General features: G+C 40.9%; 1 protein-coding gene across 14 annotated transcripts in view; it reads right to left on the reverse strand.

Moving 5' to 3' along the window:
- COBL (cordon-bleu WH2 repeat protein) overlaps nucleotides 1-12,798 on the reverse strand; it is a 187,648-nt gene that overhangs the window by 85,698 nt on the left and 89,152 nt on the right. For all 14 annotated transcript variants that reach the window (XM_078377595.1, XM_078377592.1, XM_073003890.2 and 11 more), the window contains one exon: nucleotides 3,117-3,311. In XM_078377595.1, the coding sequence (XP_078233721.1) occupies nucleotides 3,117-3,311 (195 nt within the window). The remainder of the gene's footprint in view (nucleotides 1-3,116; nucleotides 3,312-12,798) is intronic.

A 12,798-nucleotide genomic window follows, 5' to 3' on the forward strand; every position in this document is an offset into this window, starting at 1 on the left:
AATACAACTGTTAATTATAGTAAGATGTGCAAGTCCTATTGTGAGAGAAGGGCTGAGGAGTGCCCCAGTTATCTCACCTGGGGCCACGTCCAAATCAAGGGAAGTAATGTCCTCTTGCAAGTGTCCTACCTACCATCTGCAGTCTTTTAGCATAAAAGTAATAAATTTGGAAACTCCAAATTTGCCTATTCCTCCTAATCTCTGACTTATTATGGAATAATAGAATGACTGTCGATATACAAATGTCATACAGCAGAAAAAAGTTCAGTTTTGTTTTTGTTTTGTTTTTTAATCCCTGTGAGATTCAGGTTCTTGTCACAATGACTGGTAGGCCCTAAGGTATGAAGGACTGAGGGGGGGGAAAGTCTGCTTACCCTGCAGCCGTTCTTTAAAGGGTCATCTATGCCACTGGTTCTTAACCTTGGGTTACTCAGGAGTTTTGGACTGCAACTCTCAGAAGCCTTCACCACCAACTGTGCTGGTGGGGTTTCTGGGAGTTGCAGTTCAAAAACATCCGAGTAACAAAGGTTAATAACCACTGATCTATGCATTCACACTCACTTCCAAACCTTCTAGAGCCCTTCTCCCTACTGTTAACACTTCAGTGTAGTATTTCATAGTTCAAAACTGGCCAACACAGTGGCAAAAGCAAAAGCAAAATAAAACCAACAATTGAACTATGTTCCATCAAGAGACAGAAGGGCAGGCTGTGTGAATGCAGAGATGATCATCTGAAAACAACAGTTAAAGATAAGCAATGTGTGTCTCCTGTTCATGGTCTCTGTATATTACACATATAAGTAATGATAATAAATAGCAAGTTCACCTCCAAATGGCAGGTGGGACGACACATCACTACAGTACATACTCTGAAAGTATGATTTCCTGTCTAGATCAACTGTTCAGATAATCATGACAGATAAAAGGCTGAGACCATGTGGCTAATCCATATAGTTCAGGTAAGGTGGTACCGTTAATGAAAACAACAGAACTAACCACAGCTTTGAGTGTATGACACATTGGCTTAAATAAATAGTATTAACATAGCCAGTGGTAAGTCAAGGAGATAATTTTAACTATTCGTTTAGCAAAATAATGTAACAAAAAAGATGGTCTTGATTACTAAAGTTGAACAATCTGGGTGACTTTAAGAAAGGAGCGGTGCAATCCTAATAGAAAACAAGAGTACACCAAGAACTTAACAAGTGCACAGAATATTCTAATGGGGTTGTTGTTGCAGGAAAAAAAGGTAGATACAATAGTCACCTGCGAAAGATGAAAACATAATACCACTTCAGGAAGAATGGTAAGGTTTGGTTGTAAAATTACTGTACTTTGTCCTTGTACAAAACTTAGTATGACTGATCTGTCCTAAGACCACAGAGTTCATACACTGCAGTGTTGGTATAGATGCCAGATAGGCTGTCTTTGAGGACAGCTACGTATGTCAGTGAAACTATTACCAGAAGTTCAAAAGGAGGCCTCATGAGTTGAGAAAGTCTCACAGATAAACTCCAAGATAATACAGGAGGTGATGAATAGAGGTCTTGGAGGCTGTGAAGTTACTTCTTCATTTCCATGTAAATAATGAGAATGAATCAGGTGGTGCCAAAAAAGGCAAAGATTTATGCTAAGCTCTCAGCTGAGCTAAGTAAACCCCTACAGATGAAAGAACTAAGCATGTATCAGTCAGTGAAAGTGGGAAAGAGACTGCATGGTCTTTAGAGTACAATCTTTAGAGTTGAATTGTTGCCGACATGAAAAGGCATACAAAGCTGCCCATTTGTATTAATAGGAGCTTACTGTTCCAGCCTTCCTAACAGCACCAATTCAATGGAGCAGATTCTGGAAGATGGTGTCCTTGGACCAATCCTGCAGGTGGTTTGCTTGAGAGCTGTTTCTTCTGAATAAAGAACTGAGGTACTGTTCACAGGTGCTAGCCTCACATGCAATTGTGTGAAAAGTTATGTTCCCATCATTGAAGCCCTCGATCCCAAAAGACAACAAATGCTGACATATGCTTTTGACACACTTTGCACATTGTGGTTGATAGTCTGATAGTTTTGTCCCTTGACAATTTTACCACTGCTAGGAGCCATAGAAGATGCAGTCTAATAAATATTGGCTTTTGTGGGAACTCACTTTGATTTTTCTAGGTCGATACAAAGTCTGAATTTCTTTCGTAAGTTGAAGGCAACATCCATATTTCTGATGGCCATCACTGAAGTAATGAAATACTAGAATTCTGCTTTCATCACAGCTATGCATCTCATAAATAGCTTTGATGCTGTAGCTACTCTGAGAGACAACAGACAAAACTAAAACAAGCAGCTGCCCAAAATGAATTAAACATTTCCTGCATTAGAAATAGGTGCTGATATGAACATGGGTCTCTCTGAGATCCAATAAAAGGTATGCAAACCTTATGTGAACATCAATAGGATTATGGCCAGCATCTTAATAGAAGTTATTTTCTAGTGAGACCATTTTTTCTCTCATTTTCTGCTTATGCAATGACACAAAGCAGCCTGGAAGCTGCTGCAGCAAGTGCCTCTTGTGTGCCACTCTGGTGAAATCTGGTGATCCAAGTCATATTAAAAAAAAAACCTTGCTACAATTCCTCCCTAGGTCACTACAGCCCCCGTTGACGAGAGGGACAATCCAAATGCGAGAAAGAGTTATATTGAGGTCTCTTTCCATGTAGCCATTAGCCAAGTGTTACTAGAGCAGTGTGGGGAGAACATATACTATACCTCCTGCCACACCACAGTAAAGCTGTAAGTTGCCCTCAGAACTGGCTTTTCTCTAACTTTGCTGCATCACTATTAATCTACAGGAATGGTTTGGAGGAGTAGATACAAATCAATGAAGGAAAGTCAAGAGAGGCTTTCATGTCATTAAGAATAGCTGGTCATTTTTTACCCATTATAAATCTTAGTATCACTTCTTCCAAGTATTTTTTTCCAGGATACAGTTGAAGTTATTCAACTCCATCACTTGCTGTTACAATTATTTCTGGAGCAACCCTTGCAACATATCCAACAGGCATCTGCTGATCTAGAGAGCTGACTAAAGCTTTTATAATTCTATCTGCATATTTGACAAACAGTTCTTACCTGGTTCGGCACTTTTTCTTGTCCATTTTTCTCCTCACTCAGCAACTGAGGAACCACTGTGGGTGGAGGAGGTGCTCTCCGCTTTTTTGTTTCCATGCTTCCAGTCATTCCTGAGATGTTCCCAAGGGACAGCGATGGGCCCAATGTAATAGAACATGAATTCACTGATGTAGAATGGGGGGCTCTTGTAACTCCCTGTAAGTAGATGCACAACCTTGTCAAAACCAGTTAAAATGACATTTCAAAGCTAGTCCTCCTGAAATAAAGCATTTTTCTGTGTTTTTAGATGCACACTGTATATAGACTCTGTGTCTCTGCATACCTGCTTGTGTGTACATACAGATGTATTCGTTGTTACATGCTGTTGTTACATAGAGTGATGGACTAGGACTCTGATGAACAGTGTTTGAATCCCTGCTCAGCTATGGAAATTCATTACCATTAATCGATTTCGAAACCTTTATTGGCATATAAACGGACAACAACAAAACATAGGTACAAGCCAAGCGATGATCAGAGTAAACGTAAAATAGGGGATACACTCAACAAATAGTATCATAGGTAATGGGTTAAATTGGAAATTTCCAAAAGATATCTTGCAACGGCAGATGTAATCTGCGGGCAAGAATCATTCAGGAAAAAGGATAGGGAGTTGGGCAAAAGAGAAAGCCATGGTTCGAGAAACAGCTTTCTCAGAGATGAATGCGCCGGGCAATGAAATAAAATATGGTCCAGGGAATCTGGGAGGGTATGACAGAAAAAGCAGAGCCTATTTGCACAGGGGATCTTAGCGAATCGGCCTGCATGAACCGCCGAAGGGAAGATATTGAGGCGAGCTAACATAAATGCTCTTCTCTGACCAGGGTTGGTCAGTGAAGAGAAATAGTTAGAAGGGCGTCCTAGGGAAGGAGGAAGACTGAAAAAAAGGGGAGAACAAGTGGGGTTTAAGTCAGCTGAAAGTGACTCAAACTCAAGCTGCCAAAGTCTGTGCATACCTGCTTGTGTGTACATACAGATGTATTCGTTGTTACATGCTGTTGTTACATAGAGTGATGGACTAGGACTCTGATGAACAGTGTTTGAATCCCTGCTCAGCTATGGAAATTCATTTTTGGAGTGGAACTGGTAAAACTACTCTTTAAATATCTCACCTTGAAAGCCCTGTTAGCGTTGTTATAAGTCAGTTCCGACCTGACAGCATGAAATAAAGCACACACTCTACAATTGTCTCTCAAATTTCTGAACTGTTTTGAATGTACTACCATCAGCTGCAAATGCAATTTAACAAAATCAGCTTTTTTTAAGATGGGCGAAACCAGGAGGCATTTGGATCCAAATGGTTTCCTGACGGCTCTTGGGGAGTTTCCTGTTGCCTTGGCAGGCAATTCTGTTGAAGCCCAGCTTGATCTCTGGAATGGGGAAATGGCCAGAGCTGTTGACACAGTCACTGCTAAGCATGAAATAGAGTCAAACAGGGCCGCTGCTTTACTGGGTTGCTGGCAGTGATGAAATAAGTGGGACAGAGTCTAGAGCAACAATGGTGGATAACCAGGAGTGAATGAAACCAAACACAGACTAGAGCACATTGGGAGGCTTATTCTGTGGAAACAGTGAAGAAGTAATTCTTCTCTGCCACCCTTGCATTTGCAGAGAGCTTTTGCAAGTGGTCAAGGGCCTATTACATGCCAGCCCCCAGGAAGATAATGCAGACCACCCTGTAGCTCACTGTGAAGAATCTGCACGACATTTTGCAAGCAAAATTGCTCAGATCCACTCTGATATGGATGCTGAAGTTAATATAGGTCCTATAGATGTAACTGTGGTCCCTCTTCGTCCTGTGTTGATGGATACGTTTCAGTTTTTGCAGCTTGATGATGCAGATAGGACCCTTGAAGAAGCGAAGGCTCTTGTCTACTGGACTCTTGCCCTTCCTGGCTTATAAAAGTTGCCACAGAGGAATGGTGAATGCCTCATTGCAGCAGGGAGGATCCCAGCATGCTTAAAGGAGGTAGTAGGAAGATCCTTTATTTAAAAAAAAAAAACCCTTATTGGATCCCAGAGTACTGGATCATCATCAACCAATCTCTAATATCCCATTATTAGGCAAGGTACTGCAGTGTGTTGTGGCTTCCCAGTTCCAGGAGTTCCTGAATGAGACGGATTATCCAGATCCATTTCAGTCTCGTTTCAGGCCTGGTTATGGACAGAGACTGCTTTGGCCACCTATGCCAAAAACTGGACAGCGGGGTGTGTGTCCCTGTTAATTTTGCTGGAGCTCTCAGTGGCTTTTGATAACATAAACTATGGTATACTTCTGGGCCATCTCTCTGGGACAGGACTTGGTGGGACTTTTTTATAGTCGTTCTGTTCCTTCCTAGAAGGGGGAATCCAGAAGGTGGTACTGGGGAACTCCTTTCAACATCTTGGCCATTGACCTGTGGCATCCCTCAGGGTTCTGTTTTGTCCTCTATGCTATATAACATCTACATGTAACCGATGGGAGAGTTTTTCGGAGTTTGGGGGTTCAGTGTCACCAGTATGTGGATGACACCCAACTCTCTCTCCTTTCCATCTATATCTGAGGAAGCTGTTTCAGTTCTAGATCAGTGTCTGCTATCAGCAATAGACTGGACGAGGTTAAACAAACTGAAACGTAATCTAGACAAGACAGAGGAGCTCCTGGTCTGTTGAATGGCAGAGCAAGGAATAGGGGTTCAGCCTGTGCTGGATGGGGTTACACTCCCTCTGAAAACACAGGTGTGCAGCTTGGGGTTGCTCTTAGTTTCATCTCAGAGTCTAGATGTCCAGGTTTTGGCAGTGGTTAGAAATGCCTTTGCACAGTTAAAATGGGTGTGCAAGCTGCGACCATTTCTTGAGAGGTCTGATCTGGCATGGTGACATATGCCTTTGTTATATCTCAGCTGGAGTACTGTAACGTGCTCTACATGAGGCTGCCTTTGCAAAGTGTTTGGAAGCTCCAGCAGGTTCAAAATGATGCAGCCAGATTGCTAAGTAGGGCTGGTTACAGGGAATATGTCACTCCTCTGTTACAGCACCTCCACTGGCTGCTGATCCATTTCTGGGTACAATTCAAAGTGCTGGTTTTAACCCATAAACCTCTAAACAGCTTGGGTCCAAGCTATCTAAAAGAGCACATCTCCCTCTATGAGCCTGCTTGGGCATTAAGATCATAACCAGGAAAGGCCTTTTTCAATCCCATCACACTCACAGGTGCACTTGGTGGGGACACAGGAGAAGGCCTTCTCTGTTACTGCTCTCAGACTCTAGCACTCCCTCCCATGGGAGACCATACTGGTCCCATCTTTGCCGTCTTTCTGCAAGCAGGCAGATACCTTTTTCTTCAAGCAGGCTTCTTCTTAGTGACTGGCTGTCTGAGAGAGGGTTTTGTGCTCTAATGATTTTAGATGTGTTTTGGTATTTATTTTAATTGCCATTTGCAATATAATACTTTAATTCTTTTACAATATCTGTACACTTGCTATTTTAACTTTTAAGTGTCCTCTTTTTGATGATGTCAGCTTTCTTGGGTCCTTTTAAGGAGGGGTAAAATATTTTAAATAAATAAATACCTTGCAGACATTGGCCTAACTAGCCGTTTCCAGATTGAAAGCAGTGAGAATTGAAAATGAGTCCTAAGCATGCAGAGCTTCATTACCCATACTACCCTCAAACATCTTGTGGTGAATTACCATGGATTTGGCTTGCACCTTCTCCTCTCCTTCCCTTCTGGGTATTCTTTAATTTGTATATACATACGATGCAGCAAAGTTGCAACAACTTGTTTTCTAACTCCCTTTGCATCTGGCTCATCCCTTTCGATGCAAAAACATGTTAATCTTTATTTCCTGTTGCAACCAATCTTCCTTCAATATCCCTGTATCAAAATCTACTTCTTTGTCTTGTTATATGTAGGATATTCCCAATTGCATACAAAACATTTTCTTATTATGGTTTGGCAGCATTTTGGTCCAACTCTGAAAAAGCACTTAACCATTCAAGCAGATTTTTAGCGGGAAATATAATTATTGGCAGAACATTCATGTGTTTGGCCTACTTCTCTTACTCGTTTAAAATAATTTTTTAGTCACATTGAGTAGGAATCAGTGAAAGCTGCAGGGGCTATGAAACTGAAAAATGTGACACAAACACTATCAACATTCACAAGTCATTTCACAATTTACGGCAAAACACTATTAGTGGATGTAAAGTAACTTGTTCAGTGCATTTGTATGAAAATATACAAAAAGGGTTTAAATTGAGCTGCCAGAAAACTTACATTTAATTCTTTGTAAAACATGTTTAAGGAAAGCTTAACAATAATTACAATTATAATGCCATTTAAAACCCACATATTGAGTCCTGCAATTGTAACAACCAGAGTTCTTAAAATTCAGTTAGCAGTCTTTCTAATTTAAGGCCCTTACACTTTAATAGAGGCTTTTCTTAGATTTATATGTCTCTTACTCTTTTGCCAAGCAAGTTCTACTTATCTCCATTGCCAGCTGCTCAAATGTATATATTTAAAAGATTCTCCATTTCCACTGAAATAGTTTCTGCTCTATATCTCTTCTCTACATATGACAGACTGAAGACCAACCCCGCCCCCCCAAAAAAACCCTTTGCAGGTGGAAACTCATAACTAATAGCATTGAATCTGTTTTAACATCAACAGGTTAAACGTATTGCTATTAGTTTTTTTTTAATGCAAAGTCTCGTTATGTCAAAGCAAATTTTCATTTGTAGATCTGTGCATCACAGATTAATCATCCTCTAATAAATTTGGATTTTAATTACACCCATCCTTAGGAAGTTCAAAGGCAACTCTTGAATCTTATGCTAACTCTGCAATATTTATATATTAGTTACACGTCAAGCAATCACAATCATTACTTTCTTGTGTTCGGATCTGCAGAGCTATGTGAGGCATGCCTAAGGGCCTGGGTGTGCCCAATGGGATACTTAATGTTTTGTTTCCTTTGAACAGTGGGCTCCCTACCACAACAGAAATGAATCTTGGAACTTATATCTGTTGTGGGTTGCCACGCAGCACAGGAGTGGGAGCGCAGATTGCTGTTTAACATATACAGGCATGAAATCTTTTTCATGAAAGGCTTCCAGACAAATGTTCTGCGTCATTCATGGAGTTTTACAAAGGATTCAAATATTGTTTCCTACTTGTATTGCCCCTAATGTTTTTCTTGTGCTTCTTTCACCCATCTTTCTTTTTAATTCCACAAAATGATGTATTGTGGAGGAAAAGATGTAACAAAAGAACAGTGGCATTTACTTAAAAGAACCATTCAGCAGAAAGTATATTTAGTCGGTGGTTAAAATCTTATAGTGAAAAACTGCACAGCAATCATGCAAGTAGCCAGGATCTATCACACATGCGGGGGTATAAACATAGTGCACGGCATACAATTGGAAAAACTGTGGATACGACTAGATACAATTTTCAGTTTATCCTATGCAACTGCACTAAGTTTCTCATCAATGAATTACATGGTTCTTTGAATTCCAAACAGAATTTTAGGTGTTGGGTGATTGCAAACCCATCCTTTCCCATTTTTAGAAATGTCCCTAAACAAAGAATAGAATACAAAGCATATAAAAATATCACCAAACAATATCCCTTTCAGAACGTTTGGATGATTCTGAATATTGCATAACAGAGCCAGAGATTTCAACAACGTTAGTGGCAAAAGCAGAGGCGAGAACTCACACTGGTCCAAATCATACTTCCAGAAAAACTTGGTTGTGATGGTGGAAATAAATAAAAAGTAGAGGACAGAGTAACATCCAGTGTATATTTGCTTTTGCTTTGTAAGTGTATATGACCAGATGGAAAGAATAAAGGCAAGTATGCCTCTAGTGACAAAGATTGATCCAGTACCATCATAGGTAAAGGTAAAGGTTCCCCTTGACATTTAGTCAGTTGTGTCCGACTCTAGGGGGCGGTGCTCATCCCCATTTCCAAGCCGCAGAGCCAGCGTTTGTCCGTAGACAGTTTCCGTTGTCACATGGCCAGCGTGACTTAGACCGGAACGTTGTTTACCTTCCCACCGAGGTGGTCCCTATTTATCTACTCGCATTTGCATGCTTTTGAACTGCTAGGTTGGTGAGGAGCTGGGACAAAGCAACGGGAGCTCACTCCGTCGCGTGGATTCGATCTTACAACTGCTGGTCTTCTGACCCTGCAGCACACAAAGGCTTCTGCGGTTTAGCCCGCAGTGCCACCACGTCCCTTGAAGAATCATAGGCTGTACAATTGATCCTTCACATGAATGTGACCCCAACTAATACTGTTTGAAGTTGGGACATTTCTTGAAACTCATAAGGCTTTGCTTCACACACAAAACCTCTGTCTTAGCAGGATTCCTCCTCATTTTAATAACTCTCATTTAGACAATCATGAACTGGCCTAGAATCTGCATGGCTAGGATGGATAAAATGGATTTTTGTTCAAATAAACAAGTTTTTAAAATTCATATCAGATTTTTTTTTAATACCCAATGCTACTGATTATATAAGCATGTGGAAGTGCAATGGTCTAAATTGCAGGATGAGTATTCAGATTTGGAATTCACCAAATAATTCCATATTCAGATAGGTCCAAATATATCTGAATCCAAATTTCATAGTTCCAAATATCTGTAATAATAATTCATAATATTTGGAGTCATTTACTTTTATAGGTTAGAAAACAAAAGGTTAAGTATCTGCTTGCTAGGGGAAGAAGTGAAAGTGAAACCTATTTCTCAGGTAAGTGATTTCTTGAGAAATGAAACTTAAAGTCAATCTGGCACCAAGAGTAGCAGGGGCAGAGAACTCAGTGTCTCCTGATTGGGATTGTGGCGAGTTTCCCAATAGAGGGTGGCTGGGCTGAAACCAAAACCAATAAATGATGTTTGTCTACACAAATGAAATCTAGAAACATGCATGGACACCAGGAGGTATTTTTTTCACATTGGTTCTTTCCATTTGATAGGTGGGTATAGGTGTTCATAAATCCTCTGAAATTTGCTGCTAGAATATGCTGTGGTGCAAGCCTGCATTACAGTAGTTTTCTCTGTGTTGTTTACTTACAAGATTTAGAATTAATAGATTCATAGATTAATACATTATATATCAACACATAAATATTAGTTTTAGGCTTCTTTGGGGTATTTCAGGCAGGGGTTATAAATTAACAGATACATTAAGTTAATATAGGGTTTTATGTTCCACTGTAGCAGAATCAGATACTGTTTTCGTTCGGTAGAATCTGCACGCAGTATGAAACATGGGTGTGGTAGAATAAGTAGTTATTGCAGCAGCTTCTACTGAGAGGAATGGGAGGAGGAGCAGAGGAAAAAGCCTACAATTCCTATTATGAGCCCCACAAACAAAATCTGTTACTCAGCTGTCTTGCGCAGCACTGACCCTACAAAACAGCAGCAGGCAGCTGTACATGATATGTGTGTCTCTGCCAAGGAGGTGGCACAGACATTTCTGGTTCAAGATGGGACAGATACGAGTGAATCTCAGGCATGTTGCATTGAGGTCTTTGTGCAATCTAGCCAGGGCAAGGGGCGAAAAAAGATGGTAAAGAAGGCACTTTTCTCCCAAAGAGCCAATGTAGAGAAGGGTAAAGATGACATTGGCAATCAAACTGATGCTGTCAGCTTGGGCACCAGCAGTGCTACAGCTTTTCTGTTTGCAAAAGAGATTTCACCAGACATTGCCTTCAATATCCATCCCATGCAACTCCATCAAATTCAAGGAAGGTCTATTTCCACCCCCATTCCCAGCAAATCTCTCCCATGCAGAAAAGCATGAAAGGTGAAAGGGATGCGGTGTATGGCCAATACTCTCAACCTAGTTCTTCAGGGTGCTTCTCAGGGTATAGAAGACGCATGCATACCTAATACAGCTAAGTGCAGCAGAAAGATGGCAGAGCATTTTCACTATAGTTTCCAAAGCAATGAGCTATAGCGTCCAAAGCAATGAGCTGTTGCAGCAAAAGAAGGGGTGGAATGGTATTGCCACTGCACTACCTGATCCAGGATGTGGCAATTCAACACAACCCCACTTTCTATGTGCTTGAAAGCATGCCAGAACAGCAAAGGGCATGCCACAATTTGGCACTGGAGACCTCCCTTGGTGTGTCTGCTCCTCTAGGCAGAAGAGAGTGGGACGTTACAAGTGGTATCTGTCTTCTAAAGCTTTGAGAGTGCAACACAGATCGTTAGTGGGGAAACATTAATCCTTAATCAGGTGAGCCAAATGTTCCAGGGTTTGGTTGGTATGATGGCAGGCATAATGAGGGGACAGTGTAGGTGGATGAGGAGATTCCATATAAGGATAACATTTTTTCCAGCTTGAAGTGGTAGCCCTGGCCAGCAGGATATGCTTCACTACAGGTTTGCCTCATGAAAGAAGGATGACTACACTCTTGCAGACCTCCTGGGCCCCAAATTAAACAGTGAGCAATGCATAATAAGCAGCAGGGGAGGCAATGCCAGCCAACTTTCCATCATATGCAGAGCAGATAGTGATGGAGCTCCAGCTAGCACTGAGGAGTTACACAGAGCAGGAAGAAACTAGAAATATTTATAGCAATCCAACAAGAAGTACTACCAGCCATATGCTACAGCCCAAGTCCTGCAACAACAAGACAAGCTTTCTGGGACACTGTCTTGACAAGCATGGCAGTGACGTATCCTCAAGAGACACCACTGCAGAGAAAGGACATGGCAGAGGCAGGAGCCCTGCAAAACAAAAGAAACTGATCTCTTGTCTTACTGGGCCCAGAAAGTGTATGTCTGGAGAGGTCTGGCCAATAGGACTGCTGTCTTGCCCTCTAACTAGTATGAGAGTGTTCTTTATGGAAAGGGACATTGTCAGTTCATACTACTCATGCCTGAAACCTGGATCTGTAGAAAAACATATTTTCCTTAAGGCTAAACATGGCTAAACCCAACTGAAATGTGACAGAGAAATGAAGCTGGGTGTCATTAACATGCTGACATTTTGCTGTAAACCTTTTGGTGATTACTTACAACTGCTTCACACAAATATTAAACAGCCATGAGGATAAGATAGTAAGATGAGTATCGTTACATTAGGAAATAAACCATGTTTGAATCAGATTTAGTATTTTTTAAATCAATTTTTAAAAGGTGACTAGATGACACACATGGAAGTGCAGATTGTTTAGAAAGGGAATCATGTTACTTTGATTAGAAGCAACATAAAATACTCTTCTGCCAGAGGGTCATTTATTTTAACTTGGATATCAGATCAATTTATTTTCAATCATTTTGGCATCTGTGAATGCTTCTGTTTATGTAAACTGCTCTACCAAACAGCTGACCAATGTGTCCCACAAACAGTGGAGTGACTCCTGACCCACGGAGGCGCCCTCAATTGTTATGCAACACAGTTTTAAAATGGATTAAAAGTTTTCCCAAGAGGATGCACATGCTGACTCAACAACCATAACTTTAAACTCAATTCAAACCCCCGATCCCTCACCTGATTAATTTCAATAATGTAACTATGCTCAGTGGCAAGAAAGTCTCCTAATATATATCTATGGAACCAGCCCAGTAGGCTGGAGTGCAACCAGTAAAGTACAGCGCAATCTTTCAGATGGAAGGGATGGTAAATGGAATCAAAA

This window comes from Pogona vitticeps, chromosome 6 (assembly GCF_051106095.1).
Source record: "Pogona vitticeps strain Pit_001003342236 chromosome 6, PviZW2.1, whole genome shotgun sequence".
NCBI classification, from domain to species: Eukaryota; Metazoa; Chordata; class Lepidosauria; order Squamata; family Agamidae; genus Pogona; species Pogona vitticeps.